Raw genomic sequence first — 22,894 nt, 5'->3', positions numbered from 1 at the left:
AATTTGAGGAGGAATTAACCTTTAAGGTAAGCCAGTACTTCGGATATTTAATAAAAGGTATTATCATAATACGTTTTGTCTTCTTGTAAATTGTTATTTTGATCTTAAGATTTCAATTCACTCTCAAATCTTGATTATCAAGATTTTTGTTTTTCTTCCAAGTAAGTAACTAAACAACAAACTTGTTTTATACGCACATTAAAAGAATGTAATATTAAAATTGATGCAAAAATATAGGTACGCGCATTTTTGTAGTAAATTGCCATTTAGCTTCTATAAGCTCGGCAACAACACATCGTGTTTTTTTAATATCTTACTTTGTTTACACTCCATAATATTGCTATGTTTAAACAGTAAACAGCACAAAATTGCCTGTCATCAATATGAAATTTCATGCCTTTAACTTTATCTGATGTCAGAAAAAGACGCTTTTAGTTTATTTACACAAAATATTTTCAACGAAAGTTTCCGTTTTGTCATCCAAGATACTTATCTGGATCACGTTTTGAATTGATATCTGTTCAAAGAACGTGCTGGATACCTATTTTTGTATCATAGGAAAATAAATTATTAATATTAACGACCGACCCCTGTCTACACATTGTTAAAACTTAAATTACAAAATGTGTATCTATTCAAAGTTATTTCTTCTCCACAAAAAATACAAACAAACCCGTTATCGTATGTTGGACTTAGTTGTTTGTTCTTTGTATGTGCACTGGGTTTAATCAGATTCGCTTAGATTCGTGTGATTTTAAACAAAACTCATACATTCTGGTAAAACAGAAAGTTTTTCTCAAATAATAGCAATAATAAGCAGAAATATGAAATTGTCAAAATGAATAAGTATGCACTTGCCTCTAGGATAAGCCACAATATTACGCTATATTTTTGTGTGTTAATGTAAGTGGTTTTATAGATTCTGGCTTGTGGGCTACACTCTTGGAGCTACGGCTATAATTGGGAATGCAGCCAAATAGGAAAATTTTCACGCTACTTTTGTATTTCAGATCAGAAAAGCAAGGACAAGCAATTCTTTTCTGAATAACTTCGGATGAAAATATTTACTTTAGTTCTTATTTGTACATGTCAAAAGTACTTATTTTGTCAGCAAAACTGAATATTATAATAAGTAAAGTACAAATAACAAACTAAGATAAGTGATATTAGATAATATATCGCGTAATAAATCATTTTCTGTTACCTACTCTAGTACAGTACACTTTGTCGAGACACATTCATATAGGTGTCAGTATAGCCAAATGATCTGAGAGTAGGGTCGTTAATGATCCCCATCGACCGGCGAACCAATCTGTTGAACGCACTCCTCCTTGAAAAGGTAACGAGAGTATTTATCGAAAGTTAATAAAAAACATTTACCTGGAATGGTACAGCGAATAATCCTATGACTATGTCAGCTAAAGCTAAATTGGAAATGTAGCAGTTGGTGACGCTCTGCATGCGGCGGGAAGTGGCCACTATCCACATGACCAGAAAATTGCCGACCACAGCGAGCACAGATATCGAGCCGTATAGGAACGATAGTAGCACTATCATGCTTGTAGGAACGTCGTACAGCGAGTCTGAAACAAAAGTCGATAGTGAAAAGATAGTTCGAGAGGTTGGTAACATTAAAAGTTTTTCAATTTGTTAAATCATTTGTATTTTTCACAGCTTTGAATGTATGTATTTTTCCTATTTCGTTTTGTGCTAGATTTAGGTGCCTTTTAAATTCCAAAAAACATCACACGTTATAATGAAAGTACTCGTAATTCAGTTGTCCATTAATATGAATAAGTTTTAAATACATAACCAACGAAGGACAAAGGACGATAAGTAATGATTGCCTCAAACAATTTTCTTGGGTCTATTTTCACTGGGGGGTAAATCGATGTAATTAGTTATACGAAAGCATTGAAATACAATTTCAACGTGTAATCAAACTTCCATGATCATTAAAGTCTGAAAATATAGCCAAGAAAGTCAAATTATCTTTGAAAATTGTAACATTAGGCTTTTTCAACCTAATCATTATTTCTTGGCTATAGATTTTACGTTTCTGGAATATTATAAATATAAATACATTTAATTATAAATGTTCCCATTACGATTGTTTTGTTTTAATGACGCCACCTGGGCGCTTAGTGTGAGTTTATATCAAACGTAGGGGAGACCTAGGAGAGTTGTGACAGAGGTGAGTTGTGACAAGGACGATTTCTCCTTACTTAATATAGTTAGGAAGCTGGTACAAACGCTTGTTTGTCGCTTTTAAGACGCTCTTCTTGACTAAGTACCTGCGGGCGGCGCAAGAGACACGGTTACGTAAAAATGACGTCTGTGTGCAAAAAAAATGCGAAAAGTAAGTTTTTCTTCATAACTTTATTCCAATTTATATCATGTTTTAGTATATGTGCACTGTTGTGTTATTTTTTCTCAAGTTGCATGGTTATTCAGGTCTCAAAACGTAGCACTGATCTTTAGTGTGCGCATCGTGTTTAGAAAATAAAAAATATTATTCGAACCAAGTCGTCATTTTAAACACCTAGGAGCTTACTGAATTTTTCTGATGGGCCATTTCCACGATGTTTTAGATGTTTTTTTGTGTGTTAGTAGGTTCATAATTTGTATAATTGCATGCTGCTACTTTTTTGATTCAGAATGCCTAAATAACTATACATGAAAGCCATATAGAGGAACTGTTTGCTAGAGTCGAAATCTAGGACCTGGCTTATGAAGTGATTAGGTTAAAGGGTTAAAGTTTAAGATATGCTGCGACCTCTTACAATCTAAACTTGTCAAGATATATTAAGAAGAAAGAGGCTTATCAAGTAAACCCAGTAGGCGAAACTCCGTTTATGGATTTTACCACCGCGATTATTTTATTTTTACAGAAGAGGAAGAAAATATATCTATAATATTAGCTAAAAAATATAATTAAAAAAAATCCACTGTCGTGGGAGAAAAATGAAAGCTGGATAAATGTGGCTCAATCTGTGTAACGACATCCTATTAACTATTTGTTTTAATTGGTTCTAAAGGATGATTAAAGTACTTTTTTGCTAAAAAAATCATATTTCATTGAGTATTATGGTATTTTGTATATCTAATAGATGGAATACAATGCTGTCACAACTCACCTCGGTACCTGTCACAACTTACCTCGGTGCTAGGAGAGTTGTGACAGAAGGAGTGGTCTAAGATTTTGGTGATTTTCTTAGAAACCCTATAGTCCAGTCAAATTAGACATGAACCCTGCAATAATTCGCATACAGCTAAAAATTGGTACGAATGTTCGGAGCACCGTTATGAATTAACTGTGAAAAGTCCCCATCGATCCGACGTGTGCTAAAAAAAAAATTCAAGGTCAAACTTAAAAAATACGGGTTTTTGAGATTTTCAGCCAAACGGTAAGTTTTATCACAAAAATATGTACGACAAGGTTTAAGACCATACAATTATGTATCAAAATTGTCTATACACTTTCTCCTAAGAGTCAGCGTTTCTGAGATTCGATGATCCGAAGAGTCAAAAAAGTGTTTTCTTCATAACGGTCTTACACATGAATCCAATGTGATATCGCCTCATGCCTCGACTCAGCATTGCATCATGATGTGTTGTCGACGTCGAATATAAAATGATCAACCTCAATGTCGTCTGTCATCTTTAATTATCGAAAAATGGGTGCAACTTTGACGAAGGACTGCACCGTGAGTTTCTAAGATACGAAGTTTTCGTGTCTATTATGTTTAAGAGCTCTTATATGCACACGTCACTACTCTACTTGTAACTCTATGGTCACTCTTTTAGCCCGACCAAGTTAGACAGTCCAGGTTATAATAATTCACATAGAGCTGAAAATTTGTGTGAATGTTAAGAACACCATCCTAAATGAAATGTCAAAAGTCCCCGACGATCCGTCATTTAAAAAAAAAGTTTTCGAAGTCCCAAGTTTTTTGCATTTTTTGGCCAAGTAGTAAATTTATCATAAAAATAGATAAAAAATAATAGTAGATCATAAAATTATCTATTAAAATTGTCTGTACCCATTTTTCCTAAGAGTCACCGATTATGAGGTAGAACGATTCAAAAAGTTAGTTTTGATGTTCTCGTTATATGCACATGTTTCCACAACACCTATGAGGGTTATTTGGCGTTTTTTTTTTACCAGGTTTTCCCAGTAGGCCTTTTTTAAGATGTATTTGTTATCCTGTTCAATTCAAAACTATTTTAATAGAGTTGAAGTTGTGAACTTTTGGAGTAGTTAACAGAATGCGAATTCTCCAACTTTTTGTATCGTTACCACATAAACGGTGACTCTTAGGAAAAAGGGGCAAAGACAATTTTAATAGATTTTATGATCTACTACTATTTCTTATCATTTCTTATGATAAGTTTACTGTTTGGCGGAAAAATGCAAAAAACTTGGACTTCGTAAATTTTTTTTTCAAATGACGGATCGCTGGGGACTTTTGACATTTCATTAAGGATGGTGTTCTCAACAATCACACAAATTTTCAGCTCTATGCGAATTATTATAACCTGGATTTTCTGACTTGACCGGGCTAAAAGAGTGACCATAGAGTTACAAGTAGAGTAGTGACGTGTGCATATAAGAGCTCTTAAACATAATAGACACAAAAACTCCGTATCTTAGAAACTCACGGTGCAGTCCCTTGTCTAAGTTGCAAACATTTTTCGACAATTAAAGATGACAGACGACATTGAGGTTGATCATTTTATATTCGACGTCGACAACACATCATGATACAATGCTGAGTCGTGGCACGAGGCGATATCACATTGGATTCATGTGTAAGACCGTTATGAAGAAAACACTTTTTTGACTCTTCGGATCATCGAATCTCAGAAACGCTGACTCTTAGGAGAAAGTGTATAGACAATTTTGATAGATAATTGTATGGTCTTAAACCTTGTCAAACATATTTTTGTGATAAAACTTACCGTTTGGCTGAAAATCTCAAAAACCCGAATTTTTTAAGTTTGACCTTGAATTTTTTTTTTAGCACACGTCGGATCGATGGGGACTTTTCACAGATAATTCATAATGGTGCTCCAAACATTCGTACCAATTTTCAGCTGTATGCGAATTATTGCAGGGTTCATGTCTAATTTGACTGGACTACTAATACTTTAGTTAACTTTGGTGATTGTTTTGAAAACAGAAGGAACGGCGCTACATTAATTTGTGTGATTCATAGCTGTAGAATGTTTCTTGAGCGAGATATGGCCCCTAAAGTAAAAATTGTCACAACTCTCCTAGGTCTCCCCTATTCTATGTAAGTATTTCGAGTGCGTCAAAAGTTTATGAAGATTTAGTTCTTAAAAGTATCTACTAGGAACGCTGTACAATCCGTATTATCTACATTTAATGTAATTTTTTTACACAGTCGATATCGATCGAATAAGTAGGTACGTTTGATATGAACTCACATTAAGCCCCCTGAACCGGAGGTAGAATGCCATTTACCATGAATTTAATTTATCAAATTAAGGCCTTCAGGGAATAATGTACTTAAGAAACTATTTCAGTTGACTAAACTAACTTAATTTAATAAAACATTGTATTTCAGCCATTTACCGTGAATTAAATTGATCAAATTAAGGCTTCTTCTTTGGGGAATAATGAAGTTAAGTGTTGAATTTGACAAAACTAAGAACATATATTAATTTGGTAATTCATTACATTTCAACGTAGTAATTCGAGTATTGAACGAGCAATAAAATACGCTATTAAACATCGAATTAACGGCAGATTTAAATGGTGCTCGTAAATAGGTACATTTATTACAAAGCCGACACGTTGGAAAGCTTTGGGGCTATAAAGTTTTAAGTGAAAAGCTAAAGTACTTTGATGTTCTTTTTTACTATTCAACCCACCACTTTATCTGGCCAGCTTTTGTCAGCTGTTTGTAATATATTGGGAAACGCGACACTACAAAAGCAATCTAAATACTTAAGTATAAAGCAAACTAACAAAGTTATAAGTCTATAAATACAAAGTAATTAATGTTAAGTTAGTTTCATACTGTTTGTTATAGTGAGATCAAAGCTAACTACTTCCCACTCAAGTTTCACATTCAGTTTCAGTAATGCGTGGTATACATTTATAGTACGAAATTCTATACTTTTCAGTGTCTCTAAAGTTATAAGGTCAACAGATTGGTAGATGTCATATTTTTATACAAAGAAAGCTCGTAATATTATGGGTACCTTTCCAAACAAGTAGGTAGTAGCCTAAAAATTGTTTTGAACTCACCAAACGTGTCATTGCTGGTATTGTTTCCAGTGTATTCCAGTCTGGACGAGTTGCCGACCCAGTCCGCGTCGTCGTCTTGACTGGTATTTGAAGGGCTGAAACAAAAATCAAACATTCATATTTTTTATCATTATCATTATTATCTTATTTCAGCTAAATAGTTTATGTCTATAATTTTGTACCCCCTACGATATTATCAGCTTGTCCCTAAGGTTGACTGGAGGAGAATGCCGACTGGAATTAAGTCCGCCTTATGGACAGTGTTATTATGTGCATGTAATTACTAAATAAATTCATACAAACATGGTGATTAAGCGAGATACGGTTATTCCGTATACTGGCACATGTATGTTACAAACAAAACTCATAATCGGTCAAACCTTTTCGACTGCAATAATTCAGTGAAAAGGGATTTCGCCTGATTTAGGTGCAAGTTTACTAATGTTTTGTCCCTTTGTTAACCCCTACATATAAATAAATAAATAAATAATAAATAAATATCCTTAGACATTTTACACTGCGCTTCTAGTCCCAAACTAAGCAAAGCTTGTACTATGGGTACTAGACAACGGATATAAACATACTTAAATACTTTTTTTTTGTAAATACATACTTATTATACATAGAAAACACCCAGTCCAATACAAACAAATATGTTCATGCACACAAATGTTTGTACTGTGCGGGAATCGAACCCGCTACCTCCGGAATAGTAGTCCGTTTCGAACCACTACACCAAACGGCCGACGATATAAATACCTACTTCATGTTATTATAATTTAAAATAACTTGCTACAAAGGAAACTGTGTTTAAAGACAGATGGATTTTGTACACCGCAAAATCACTGAAAACTAATAGTTGAAATTCAAAGTTTAGGACAACGGTGAAAGTAAAGTCTTTCATCAATATTATTATGTAAAACTTGAATTTTATTGTTTTCAGAACAGAAGGTCTCTTCTGAACAAGTTTTAGTTGAAACGAACTTGAATTTTCAAAGACAATCTTGCTAGACTTTGTGGTTGTTGATACCGGAAAATATGGCCAAGATTTATTCGGGGAATCGAAATCGTGTTTAATATTCCTTTCCAAGTTCATTCATTTTCCATAATTTGATTTATCGCATAACCTTCTTGAAACAACAAATCGTATAATTCAATTGACGGGGAAGGACTTTCAGGGGTTGGGTTGGGATAAGGCCGAATAATGGATTTCATTGATTTTTAATATATCTTTAAAGCGTCGAACACATTATCATAATATATTTGTTTCAGCTTTACAAGACAAGAGATTCCATTTAATCATATTCAGCCTTCATTTGAATTGGTTCTTTTCTTTCGGCTTTCTTCGAATACAATTTTCCTTGAAAATAGTCATTATCATCTGATTGTTTCCATAAACCGAACAAACAAATGTAGGTAACACTCGAAGAAGTCAGTCTTCGGTATTTTTGTAAATCACCGAATCAAAGATCACGCAACGTGTAACCTAATTTCTGTTGGTCATAAACTTATATGTTTTCACTCCTAATGTGTAGACACATTTTTTTTTCAATCTTAACTTCAGGTATAATAGACAAGACTTTATACATTTTATAGACAAATTGAGGTAATCCAATAATGAGTGCTTAGTTTTTATGTGCGATATATTATATGCATCGATATATTTACTCGAAAAAAGCACAGTACGCACTCTATCCAGCTAACCAAGGAGGGCTCAGGAGTGCCGGCACTCTATGACGGACGGCTGTTTGGAGGTCCGGTGAATTCGCTTTAACTTCGTTAGCCAGGCTATTGCGTTTCGCATCCCGCATTCCCATTTTAAGGTATTTTTCCAGCAGTGGACGTCATTCGGCTGAAACGAACGAAGCAGCGATATATTTTACTTAATTATTGCAGATCCCCAAATCACTCTGCATAATTGTATTAGAAATAAACCCGTATACATATTACATAACATACCCCTCCATTCCCTTGGCTATTATTACAACCATGTGTGCGTGTTTCCGTTATCTAACATAATTTATACGCGATAATTTGGAACATAATATCTACTATAGATGACGTTATCAACAAGATTGTCATCAGTTCTGCAGAGTGCACTAGCACATTAGCTTAAAATAGTGAATGGAAAGAAAAAATAAAGACATACACGGGACACTTCGTCAAGGGGTCATGGATAGGGTGGTTCTATACGGTTAGTAGAGCTTAAGTCTCTACAGGGTGTTAGGTAAATGGGTATATGAGCCGACACTAGCCCATGTTAACATGGTCATATAAATGGTATGGTGAAGTCAGAAAATTGATATCTTCATTTTATAATTATTTTATTTTTCATACAAATAGGATTTTATAAAATTTGTTTTGTATGAAAATTAAGAAAATTAAAATGATGATATCAAATTTCTGACTTCACCATACCATTTATAAGCCCATGTTAACATGGGCTAGTATCGGCTCATATACCCATTTACCTAACACCCTGTATATGCCTGTCCCTGTCTAGCGGATATTCTGATACATTCCTATTCGTTTTTTCCTACATACATGGGTAACACAGCTTTGTGCCACATTTACCCAAGTAAGAAGAAACTATTCCATAAGTAATTTCTTTTCCTTTACTAACCATAATATGTAAGCAGTGAAAATGTTCTAAGAAAATTGAAAGACTTTTGTTTATTTATTCTATATAAAATAGGTACCGTATTTCGCATATGGTGCTACACATAATTGCGTACGCCCGCGTTTTACGACGGTGATTTATTAGCGAGATACGGTCATTCCGTAAACTGGCGAATCGGCACCTAAACATTATGTTAAACGAATATCTTGGCCCAACCCTTGGTCATAAGGTAGAAAAATGTAGTAGACCTACTCCCTTATAATACATACAAATACATATTATTATTATATCATTTTTAAAGACCATACTGGATGCACCCCGGTCCCCCGCTATACTCGTATATGCACATGCTACGAAATGTAACAATATCAATCAAATTACTATACAGTTCTTTAGTAGCTAGTTTCTAGAACGAGAGAACTTGAAACTTTTATTCCACGTGCATCTCCAGCATGAGTCCGAACTATAATTGTCATAAATTAGGTACGTATTGTAGCTTGCATCGGAGCGATAACCAAATGTAGGTAGTACTTATTCATATTAAGGCTTGGTATTTCTGCTAAAGTAGGTATTTCGCGCTGTCAAAATCTGCGCGCGCAATACTTCGCCGAAGACAGCGCGCCAAAGAGCTCTCGCGGCTACACAGTATAGAAATACGCAGTTTAGAAATACGCAGTTGGTTAGGTTAGGTTGACTTCCTTCCGTTCAAGCGTCACACTCACAGCACTTTCACAAAATTTTTGGGAATATATTTTAGAATCGAATAAATCTATCTATATAAATAAAAATGAATTGATGTTCGTTAGTCTGATTAAAACTCGAGAACGGCTGGGCCGATTGAGCTGATTTTGGTTTTAAAATGTTTGTTGTAGTCCAGGGTAGGTCTAAACGGTGAACAAATACGCGTGCGATATTGTTTTTCTGTGACAGACAAAATTCCACGCGGGCGAAGTCGCGGGCGGAAAGCTAGTATAGCAGATAATTAGTCCATCGTGAGCAGAAATTTGTCCACTAATAGCAAAATTCGTTCAAATTATCGTTTTAAAGTTATTAGGAAAACACAGATTTTGCTGGGGTAACGTTTCAATCATTACCCTGGCAAAATTTTTTTTTAAAGTCGTTCTATCCCAGAACCAAATACATGGATAGATAGCTCTTGTTGCGTAGTAATTTGTCCACGAATAGCAAAATTTGTTCATGTTCCGGTTCTCAAGTTATTTAGAATTTAGCTGGGGTAATGTTTTGTGATGTCCCAGATCTCGTTAATGGCTCAACGCAGAAGTTTGAAAAAAATACTAATGATAGACCTTGATATGTCCAAATTAGTTCAAACATTAGTCATTGATTTGAATGATAAACACCAGTGTAATTAAAAGATTTCAGAAAATCAGATAAAACGGATTTGTGAGTAAACCAGTACTCTTACAATCGAATAAAAAAGTGTAGCATGTACCCTTGGTACACCTTTATAACCACAATAAATATAAATGATGTGGCTTTGCGCAAAAGAGAGATTTCAAGAAATCTAATTTATTTTAACAGTCTTACTTTCGTGGCCGAATACGCGATTCCCTTATAACAAGGGAACATGGCAAACAATGAACAAATTAAAATGTTCCTTAAATAAGCTATCCTGTTAATTTCAGCTTAATATTACGACTTATAAAAAAGTTATCGAACTGCAAAAAAATATCAGGAATTCTTCTATAAGCCGACCAAATTATAAAGGTTACAAAAAAGCGACCGTTCCATACATAAGGCTTGCCATCTTAAATGAACGGTATAATATCGAGGTTTCGTCAGTACAGTTGCGAACAAAGGTGTTTGTGTAGTGTAGTTGAGTTGAGAGGTCAGATTATTGAAATAATAAAACGAACACTTTATTTTTTAAATACATTTTAAAAATAATTTACATTACAGATAACAATGAGAGAATGACATTGCAAGGTGGTGCCAGTCCAGTCTTAAATCCGTTGATATATGCTGCATCTGCCATGTTTTTGGCTAAAAGATTCTTCTATCTTGCAGTTTAGACTTTTATTACAGACCTCAGACAGTATTTTTGGAAAACTTTTACGCATGGTGGAGGAAGGGACGCTCTAGAGACTCAAGTCTAGAAGGAGTCACATGAACTTCAAGTTTTAAATCCGTTGACATCTGCTGCATCTGCCATCTTTTTGGCTAGAAGATTCTTCTATCTTGCAGCTTAGACCTTTAGCTACAGACCTTAGACAGTATTTTTGAAACATTCTTACGCATGGTGGAGGAAGGGACGCTCTAGAGACTCAAGTCTACAAGGAGTCATATGAACTCCAGTTTTAAATCCGTTGACATCTGCTGCATCTGCCATCTTTTTGGCTAGAAGATTCTTCTAACTTGCAGCTTTGACCTTTAGCTACAGATCTTAGACAGTATTTTTGAAACATTCTTACGCATGGTGGAGGAAGGGACGCTCTAGAGACTCAAGTCTACAAGGAGTCATATGAACTCCAGTTTTAAATCCGTTGACATCTGCTGCATCTGCCATCTTTTTGGCTAGAAGATTCTTCTAACTTGCAGCTTTGACCTTTAGCTACAGATCTTAGACAGTATTTTTGAAACATTCTTACGCATGGTGGAGGAAGGGACGCTCTAGAGACTCAAGTCTACAAGGAGTCATATGAACTCCAGTTTTAAATCCGTTGACATCTGCTGCATCTGCCATCTTTTTGGCTAAAAGATTCTTCTATCTTACAGCTACAGACCTTAGACAGTATTTTTTATTATTTATTTGTGTCAGTGTGCTCTTCTTAAGAGTGTAAGACGATTGTATGTAGGTACTATTAAAATGTAATTTTAACTCATTGGTTTTGTCTCATATTTGAGGAATGTACTATGTATCATGAGTAGAGTCTTCGTTTAAAAGGATGCGAACGATTTAAATTTCAATAGGTAGACAAAATTGATAATTCTTAATTATCAAAAATTTAAGCTTTCTCCAGTAACACTGATATTATTATACTGTGACTCATCAAAGTCATCATTGTCAAAAATATTGACAAATCGCGAACTGTCACGGCCAAAAAACTGACACGCGTCCGTCCTCCGTAAGCGCCACCGCGCGACTGATTGAGATTGTCCAAGCCGTCATGGACGATTTTTTCCACATTTTATAACATAGTAACTAAATAAGACGCAATATAAAAATTTCATCCGTTAAAAGCCCTCAAGTTATTTCTGAACTTTAGTTTAGTAAAAGATTTAGAATCTCAAATCGCTTATTTTAAAAATAAAACCATAATTAGAAAACGAATAGAGGTAACTTTGGGAATTTATTCTATCGAGTCAACTTCATCAAATCGTGTTTCCATCCGTTAATAGCCCTAGAAAATATCCTCAACTATGCCCAATAAAAATCTTAGCCTTTAATTTAACTGTTTAGTACCTCAAAAATGAAAAATGAAAACCTGATTTTCGCCATTTTCTCTGCTACCCGGCCTTAATTTCTGTGAAGCGGTATTAAAGGCTTGTCCTCAAAAGTCTAGCTTCACTGAACTGTTGAATTAATCCCGGAGCCAAGTTTCAAATTCATTACGCAACAACATTAATCAGAAATAAAGTTAAAGTCTTAGGCTGAGTTGCACCACCTAACTTTAACGGTAATTATGATGATGACCGGTGCTTTTTGTATAGAGTTTGACAGATTTTTGACGTTTGTCAAAGTTAAAGTAAGATGGTGCAACCCACCCTAAGTAATTTTGTGGACTTTACGACTAAATGACTTATTACTTCAACTTTCCTCCATTACAAGTTACTGGCATTGTTAAATAAAAATAAATGTAAAAAACAAAATAAACCTTGGTTAAAATTATCAAAATCTAGCGTTATACCTCTAGCTATTATTAACCTGTGAAGGTGTACGTACAGGCATATCAAGAAAACTGATCGTTAAATAATAAGTTGCGATACAATTTTCACGTCAATCGTAAGTTTTAATCGTCCAAATGAGCGAACCTTCTATTAAGTGACTTTTTGTGTTTTGGAACAGTGCCCATAAAACGACTGTAAACCGCTCCCATGGCTAACAGGCCTTTAAGTCATGAAAGACGAATAAAGATATTAACTGGCGCCTACGACGAAACCGCTATAATCTACACCTATGAAGACGTTATAAAACGTTTTATGATCATTATTCGACTAAAAAGTGTCATTAGGTGTTTAATGCGTTTATTTAGAGATAGATAGCTTTGGCCCGCGGCTTCATCTGTTTGAATTTAAGTCTGTCATAGGAAGACTTATCTCGGCTTATTTTTATAAAAACTATTATAAAATTGTTTTCCCTGGGTCTTAATCTCTACACTTAAATAGATTTATTAAAAACTCCATTCAGTAGTTATGCGTGAAAGAGTAACAAACTCTCACAAACTTTCACATTTTTAATAGAACTTTAAAAGATAGTATTTCAAGGTTAAGAGTGTCAAGGAAGACAAAAATAAAAAGAGCTTCTAAAATAAAACAGTGGAAAGATTTTTTATATACAGAAAATACTTCTAGCTGCCAGCAGAATTTATAAATAGATAGTAGATAATAAAAGAACTAAAGAAAACTTTCTTCAATAAAGCAATTTAAGCTAAACATAGTTTGTAGCAACACCGGAAGAGGAAATGGAGGCAGGAACCACCATCACAACGCCATCACGAGGTTGGCTGTAATTTAGATATCTAATCATTGTTTTAGTTAGCAAGTTATATAGCTGTGGCGAGAAATAATGTATCGTTGATAATATGTGGGACAAGGCCATATGGGATCCCATTAGACTATGCTGATCTTAGTTTTCGGAAATAAGGGTACCTACTCGTAAGTTCGGCATAGTAAGTTCGGAATCAGAGGTGGAATTGTGTAAAGCAATCGTTATCATTTGACAGTTCATAACGTACGATTATTCTGTCAAACGCTTTGTCTGACTTTATCGTACGTTATGAACTGTCAAATCATTACGATTGCTTTACACAATTCCACCTCTGAACTTACTTTTTACAATCTCATTCTAATACAGCATATTTTGTGGACATAAAATGTATAGTCTGATATTCTATCGACTCTACATTTCACAACTCGACTTCAATAGATTTTACTAAAACCTTTGGTAAAATGCCGATTTCCAATTTTCTTAAATCATAGCTATTACCAGACTTTACATTTTTTTTAATAAAAAAAAACAGTTCATCCTTTTAAATAGGAGCTTCAATATAACAGAGACACGAATTTTAACATCCCCCTTTTCGGCGAAAGATAAGGGATAAAAAATCAAAGTAGCAATTCGCGTAAAAGTTTCAATTTAATTGCTTTTTTTATGACTTATATCGTGCACGAGGGCGCTGGCTTAGCCAAAGTCGAGTGTTCGAGGAAATATGATACTCAAAACTTTTAGTCATAAAGTTTAATATCCACTCTAACATGTTATTAAGATTAATGTATAAAAATATATTATTTTGTTGGTTACATTCTTTATAATAATGTGCATAACTACGTTAAAAAGCGATCGAAGGCAATTATAAAGTACTTCCAGTGAAAAAGTGATCAAAACTTTACAGGAATTCTTGAATGAAATTAATTAGAGTGAAGTTCATCTTCAGGCTAAGGAGTTATTCCTATAAGAGGACATGAAACAAGAGTTTTTTTTTCAGTCAGGTAGTTAAGATAAATTTTAATGTGGATTTTGTCCTAGATAGATTTTTTTTTAGAGACAGCAGACTAGATAAAGGATCTCGCAATTTTGTACGAGAAAACTGAAAAAGCCGATTACGTGAGACAATATTTACAAAAATATTGATTATACTTAATAGTTAGAAACGAGAGTTGTATATTATGACGAAAGTAAGGTCTAATACATACAATTGTAAATAGATGACGAATTCTGAAAACTTGTTATTAACTAATATTGTAAGATTACCGTTTTACAAGCGTCGGATTATCGGATGTATCTTGTTAATTGATTACAGCCATTTCCTATTCAAACTTGGGTTGACAAATGTTTGTTCAAGGTTCGATTGAATAGCTTCAAACATTTAAGTTAGCAATTTATAACTTAAGCCTTGTGAATGGATTTATAATTTTATACTCTGCAGATGAGGGCACATCAAACTAAAGTAAACACTATTTCAGCTTATTTATTGCTATTAGGATAATTATATTTTGCAACAGAAATGTATAACGGTATCGTTACAACCAATGAGCTGCTGACATAGTGACATTGACGTAATGTCAATGTCACACTAGAAACATCAGATTAGAGGAACGCGCGTGGAAAACTCCCCGGGCTTTTGTGCTAAGTGATGAATTTGTATTTAAAAATGAGGGAATATAATGTCAAAATTCAAAGTATCCAGTGTTTTATTATTAATGAGAATAAATCTAGGGACCGGCGGCCTCTAACAGTAGATTATACTCGTAAATCATTTAGAATTACTATATTATATTCTATGTACCTACTTAATGTTCGGCACTAAGCTTTAGTAGTAGTAGGTACCTCTATCTACTCTAAAAGCGAGCTTACAATGATGTGCCTACAAAAGTTATAATTAATTCTGGTTTCAGTTGTGGCTTAGTAATTAAACACTTTTTACAATCAAACTCAATTGAAAAGTTAATTAAGCTCCATGTTACTTTCCCGAGAGGTCGAGAGGATTTGAATTATAACTTATTAAAGCTGTCTTCTTTGATATTACAATTTATTTGTCTTCTACAGTCTTAGCACGTAGCTAGTAGGCGATTTCATTATTATAGTAGGCTTTTCTAAGATAATATTCATAATTTATGACTGTATTATGAGTGTCATTGCAATAATAAAGGACAAGGTCAACTCTTTAATGCTCATTCTGATAATAATGATCATTCATCGGGCATTATATTTTATCGCAAGCAAATGTACGCTGTCATCATTTTGTATAAAATGTGGAGAAACCGTATAAGCTATTGTTGTTGTGTGACTACCTTTTATTCAAAATAATCGAAATACAATACGCGTATAAGATTTTGATCTTATTATTTAAACTAAAGAAGCTTTCTCATATAAAATAATATACTTATTATACGAGTACAATAAATGCATTCATAATATTATTTTAATTTTTTGTGTTTTAGTAGCTCTTAACTAACAATTAGAAATAACATTACCTAGATAATTCTTCTTTTTAATATTATTATCTCAAGATACAAGAAAATAAATAACATTGAATCACTTATACACAAAAACCTTTCTCAGAAACGAAAGCCGAACGTTTGTTTTTATTACATCCATTCTTTTCGTTGTTCACTGTAGTAACAACGCATTTTTCAATAGTAAACACTAACGGTGAGTAATATCCGACAGTATTGCTGGTATTGCGTTCATGCCTTCAGTGCATTCAGTACCTACATACTAGATCAAGTTTGAAAAATTTAAATTTTCATGTTTAACCATAACTTTTATCATAAACCATTACAATTTCAACGTGCAAAATTAAGGCTGGGTTGCACCATCTTACTTTAACCCTTAACCAGGCTCTGGTATCCACAGAGACTACATCAATTTGAACCTTATGCTGTGAAGATATGATTGAAAACCAATTACTTATTTTTTAGTTAAGGGTTAACTTTGATAAACGTCAAAAATCTGTCAAATTCCATACAAAAAGCACCGGTTATCGTCAAATTTAGGTGGTGCAACTTAGTACTAAGTAAAAATCACAAAATACTAAGTTCTGGATTATAAATGTTAAATAAGATAATAATAAATAACATAAAAATATTAATGTACAGCCAGCCCCAAATATCTTTAACGGAGAGATATAAAATATCTCAAGATCCACTGTTACAGAAGACCGTAATAAAAACAGATAATATTTATGAAATTCCTCTTCATCAAATAAATAGGTCTACAAAAGAAAAAATTCTTATGAAAACTCACATAACCAAATACACGGGAATTTATTATAATCACAAAGATTTAGCAAATGGTTGTTATTCGTTTTCTTATTCTATACTAATACAGCCGGTGGGTCTTGATGTAATACACTTTTGTATACAAGATTAATGTAGGCTTAGAAAGATTATTTTAAAGACTTGTGTACCTAAGCATTAGTTTATTTACTGTTACTTTATTTTTAAGTTAAAATGGCCTATTTTTAGCTGTTTTTTTATCCCATTGGACATCCAGAAAGAAGTAAAATAAATCATTTAGTAACTTTGACTTTCGACCTGGTGCTTTCGACACATATTCGTATAATATTTCCCTTCTTATATGGAAGTAAGTAAGTACCTATATCATGAATTGGAAATGTATCCCCGGTTGTACATAGTTTCGTAGTTGTCCTCCAACTACATTTTTGTATTGTCATGTCGGAAGTAACTTGAATACGCTGTCTAGATACGGCAGTATGCCAAGTCAAGCTCGGAGAAAAACATAGGTACCCACCATCTGAGCCATTCCGAGCTAGCTATGTATTACTATTTATGTTATACATACTCGTACATAGTTGTTATGAAACCTCTGCGTAGTACTTTGGGAGCCCGTAAAGGTCGGTATTACAAATGTAATCTCAAAAATCCGTTTTCGATATTGAGTAGAATCATTTCACTTTGAAGCGAGTAAAGAAATCCTGCTGTGTTAAATGTTATGTAATTTTGTACAAACTTTTTGTGTCCTGATGTCTTAGGCTGACGTCAAATATGTCAAAATCCATACAAATTTTTTTTTATCGTTAAAGTTACTGTTAAAACTAGGCGGTGCAACTCAGCCTTATTGTTAAATCTTACAGCCAAAAAGTAACCCAATTTTCGAAGTAATCTGAAACTGTGTTTTAGTTATCTAAATGAGAGGGCAATAGTGTCTGTATATTTTGGTGTTACAACGCTATCGGTCTGAAGATATGAGATACTCGTAACAAACGCAAGAAGAATTTGCTCCTAAAAAGGATTGAATTAGGTACTTGTCATTTAAAGGTTAGGATCGATTTATTAAATAAATACTCGGTTCTTTGCTCGAAATTTAAGCTTAGGCGAGCTACTTAAGCTCAATGTCATTTGTTAACCTTTTTACTAATGCTCATATACTCCGTCGCTCAGCGTAAGTGCGCATAAACCCTATCCATTCATTACAGTAACGTTTTTCACGGACGGGAAAGGCTCAATGGTCGTGAATAAAGGCCGCAGCCGCTAGTGGAATAAAGACAACCGAAATGAAGTTATGGCTCGTACATTTTGCATAAGCACCATTTTGTATACCGAATAGTGCTGTTGGCAATGGGCTCTAAAATCGTTGCACACTAACAATGTTTGTGGCAGATTAATAGGTACTGCCGCTGAATATTCTCCAGTTTATTTATGAAGCACTTGTACAATACCTTTAATAGTTAAATTAGGCCAAGAGGTGAGACCAGTTCGTAACAAATGAAAAAGAAAATCACAAGAATGTAAAAAGATGTCGTAGTTATGATCTAATAACCAGCAAAGTCCCAAACTTAAATAACGGTCAGAAGAAACGGGGCAGACCCTTTCCAACTTAGATGACCCTCATTAAGATCGACCTGAAGAAACCCAAGGAAATGACCAGACGACCTAAAACCAACGTGTTGGGCGAAAAATTGCGAGGATCCGACCTCGATGAAATAAGATAAATCTGGCCGAAAAAAAAATAGAAGTATTGAGAATAAAACCTTTAGTAGGTACAAAGCAACTAAAACTATAGCGTCTGGTCGAACTATTGAGAACAAAAAGTATCAAGTTACAGCAAACTGTTTTGCTTCCGGTCAATGAGAAGTTCGGCGATCGTTCGTTTCTTGTGAAACAGCCAAAATGAAAACGAATAAATTGAAAATCTGGGCATTCGATGGTGCGACAGCAATTTGTAATCGTATATTACGTAGTAGGTACATTACTTAAGCACGATCCATCATTCATTCATCTTTAGTGGTTGTCACAAATACTAAATCTCAGACGACAGCTCAAGTAGTCTACCACGTAAGTATAGGTACGAGCAGGTAGTCTGCCTTGTATACAATTTAAATATTATAGCTTATACGTGATTTAGATGTACTAGGTTAGGTATGTAAGTACCTATCTCTTCTCAAAAAATCGAGTAATAAAATAGAATGCAAACCCCGTTGATTCTTTTAAATATGAAAATGCGAGACATTACTTCATTCTTTGAATACATTTACAAACAAACGTGATATTGGAGTTATGAACATAGTTATAATCAATTTCCACGTAGCCAGTAGACAAAGCACACATTCTTTGTTGGGAGAGATAATTGAGGAAAACACGATAAGGACCTGATTACAACGTGAAAATTAATGGAAATGGAGTTTTATTTTCACAATGGTGCTAAATGGTGCACATTAATTAATGTGACATGACAGGCTAAAGCAGGCAATTAACACGTTATGTGCAATTTGTGAGATATAACAGCGTTATAATAATTTTTTCATAGTAACCTATTCATTACCATCTTTGTTATCATACCTCTGTGATGGTTAGAGGTTGTATAAGTAAAGCTGAATTGCACCACCTTACATTAACCGTAACAATAACATTAACCGGTGCTTTTTGTATGGATTTTGATAGATTTTTGACGTTTGTCAAAGTTAAAGTATGATGGTGCAACTCAGCCTAAGTATTATTGTTATTCGCTTTGTTCTAATTTGCTTTATTTAAGTAGGTAGGTAAACTATGTTGTATAAAACAAATAATATAATGTTTTTAAGTAGGTAAGTAGCAACGGGAATATTACTTCAATAAACTATCTATCTAAAGTACCTACAATAGTTTCTGTGGCGCAAGCGACCTTACAATCGTACCTTTCAGCTCCCTTGACCTCCCTGCCGGGTCCTGACACAAATCCATCTATAGCTACTCAAACATCGGCATTTAATTTAAAATGTTTTTACTAAAAAATCACAGGTAAAATTAAGAAGTGTTGAAACACGGAATGTTATGTAAAGGAAAGGTTATAAATAAATTGTGAAACTGCATTTCGGAATAAAACTTATCAACGTGTCGCCTAGCAACATGCATTTGAATTAAATTGTTACTAGGTAATTTAATTAACTCGAGAAAAATAAAATCCTTAAATAGGTACTTTACTTACGAGTCTGAAACACAACCATCAGATTATTCACTCTAAAATTCAGTGCTATACAAACAGTCTTTAACGCAAACAGAATCAATTTTATTTGCATTCAATCCGTATAATTATTGTAATACTTTAATGCGTTTAACTGTTTTGCATTGTGTTTTATTGTTTCATTGTTTTCAAGTATGAGTTGTTAATTTATTCTTGATAGAATGCGAGCGAATTTTTGAAAATCTCTGAATGCAGTTCTAAATGCAAAAATGAAGGAATGTTTTCTTTGAGTAAAATTTTCTATCTACAGTATTTAGGCTGAGTTGCACCACCTAACTTTGACCGTAACTATGGCTATAACCGGTGCTTTTTGTATGGAATTTGACAGATTTTTGACGTTTGTCAAAGTTAAAGTAAGATGGTGCAACCCAGCCTAAGAGTAGGTACTTTCTCTTCAATCATTACAAAATTCCACCCTGTATAAGGAATGTTTCCAAAATAGAGTTTAGTCAACTTTATTTTACTCTTCAATTGGTTTTTTCGCTTGTTCTGCAGTGAAAATCCTCGTTTGGATTTTTTGTTCCCGTAACGATACTGCAGATAATGTGTACGGAATCTGTTTCACGTTTCAGTGAATAAACGTTAACCCTTAAGGCTTGGTATTTCTGCTAAAGTAGGTATTTCGCGCTGTCAAAATCTGCGCGCGCAATACTTCGCCGAAGACAGCGCGCCAAAGAGCTCTCGCGGCTACACAGTATAGAAATACGCAGTTTAGAAATACGCAGTTGGTTAGGTTAGGTTGACTTCCTTCCGTTCAAGCGTCACACTCATAGCACTTTCTAATACAAATCATATCCAAGTAATACAAATTAAAACAACTTTCAAAATTTTTGGGACTATATTTTAGAATCGAATAAATATAGAATATAACTGCCAAAGTAAACACGGTTCAAAGAGGCGTGGCGTCACCCGACCTTCCGGAAGTTCCGCGCCGGCTAAAAGAATTTCAAGATTACGTCACCCGACCTATCGGTAGATCCTCTGGAGCTTGAGCGATTGGAAAAACATTTTATGATCAGTTACTCGTAGTAGCGATTATTTAGAGCTTGGATAATAATAATAAATTATAGTTGTTGCAATTCACAAAGCTTTGCATGTAGTTAATTACATTAATCAGTACACGCATCAATTTTGTTCAGTCTTTTTGTTTATTAATAAATAAAAATATCATACTAAAATTGCATACATATTTGTTTGTATTGGTCTGGGTGTTTTCTTTCCATAATTTATGTATAACGTATGTACGGGGCTCTGTATCGAAAATCACTATGAGCAATGAGCATCACACACGGTTACCTGGAGTGCATTACCGCAGCAAAATTTTTATAAATGTTGTGCTTTAGAGAGTCGAGAGTATAGCAGATAATTAGTCCTTTGTTTGTTTGTTTTGTGATGTCCCAGATCTCGTAAATGGCTCAACGCAGAAGTTTGAAAAAAATACCAATGATAGACCTTAATATTTCCAAATTAGTTCAAATATTAGTCATTGATTTGAATGATAAACCCCAGTGTAATTAAAAGATTTCAGAAAATCAGATAAAACGGATTTGTGAGTAAACCAGTACTCTTACAATCGAATAAAAAGGTGTAGCATGTACCCTTGGTACACCTTTATAACCACAGTATGTTTTTGGCTAAAATATTCTTCTATCTTGCAGTTTAGACTTTTATTACAGACCTCAGACAGTATTTTTGGAAAACTTTTACGCATGGTGGAGGAAGGGACGCTCTAGAGACTCAAGTCTAGAAGGAGTCACATGAACTCCAAGTTTTAAATCCGCTGACATCTGCTGCATCTGCCATCTTTTTGGCTAGAAGATTCGTCTATCTTGCAGCTTAGACCTTTAGCTACAGACCTTAGTATTTTTGAAACATTCTTACGCATGGTGGAGGAAGAGACGCTCTAGAGCAGTGGTTCTTAACCGGTGGTCCGCGGACCACTGGTGGTCCCTGGAGGCATTCCAAGTGGTCCACGATGTGCACTTGCACACCTTGGTCAAAACCACTTTTAACTGATTTTTGCAGTCAAACTGGTTTTGACCGATTATGAGGTGGTCCCTGACAAGACAGAAATTTGGTAAAATGGTCCCTCATGACTTAAAGGTTAAGAACCACTGCTCTTGAGACTCAAAACTACAAGGATACACATGAACTCCAGTTTTAAATCCGTTGATATCTGCTGCATCTGCCATGTTTTTGGCTATAAGATTCTTCTATCTTACGGCTTAGACCTTTAGCTACAGACCTTAGACAGTATTTTTGTGAAAATTCTTACGCATGGTGGAGGAAGGGACGCTCTAGACACTCAAGTCTACAAGGAGTCTCATGAACTCCAGTTTTAAATCCGTTGACATCTGCTGCATCTGCCATCTTTTTGGCTAGAAGATTCTTCTATCTTGCAGCTTTGACCTTTAGCTACAGACCTTAGACAGTATTTTTGAAACATTCTTACGCATGGTGGAGGAAGGGACGCTCTAGAGACTCAAGTCTACAAGGAGTCATATGAACTCCAGTTTTAAATCCGTTGACATCTGCTGCATCTGCCATCTCTTTGGCTAGAAGATTCTTCTATCTTACAGCTTAGACCTTTAGCTACAGACCTTAGACAGTATTTTTTATTATTTATTTGTGTCAGTGTGCTCTTCTAAAGAGTGTAAGACGATTGTATGTAGGTACTATTAAAATGTAATTTTAACTCATTGGTTTTGTCTCATATTTGAGGAATGTACTATGTATCATGAGTAGAGTCTTTGTTTAAAAGGATGCGAACGATTTAAATTTCAATAGGTAGACAAAATTGATAATTCTTAATTATCAAAAATTTAAGCTTTCTCCAGTAACACTGATATTATTA

General features: G+C 34.3%; 1 protein-coding gene across 1 annotated transcript in view; it reads right to left on the bottom strand.

The window, feature by feature from the left end:
- Positions 1–22,894, bottom strand: part of LOC135088664 (RYamide receptor-like) — an 87,767-nt gene that overhangs the window by 58,030 nt on the left and 6,843 nt on the right. The window contains exons 2-3 of the mRNA XM_063983596.1: positions 6,278–6,372; positions 1,381–1,583 (exon numbers count right to left, since the gene is read on the bottom strand). Of these exons, the coding sequence (XP_063839666.1) occupies positions 1,381–1,583; positions 6,278–6,372 (298 nt within the window). The remainder of the gene's footprint in view (positions 1–1,380; positions 1,584–6,277; positions 6,373–22,894) is intronic.

The sequence above is a fragment of the Ostrinia nubilalis genome, chromosome 4, assembly GCF_963855985.1.
Source record: "Ostrinia nubilalis chromosome 4, ilOstNubi1.1, whole genome shotgun sequence".
Taxonomy (NCBI): Eukaryota; Metazoa; Arthropoda; class Insecta; order Lepidoptera; family Crambidae; genus Ostrinia; species Ostrinia nubilalis.
This window is presented reverse-complemented; position numbering and strand designations above follow the sequence as displayed.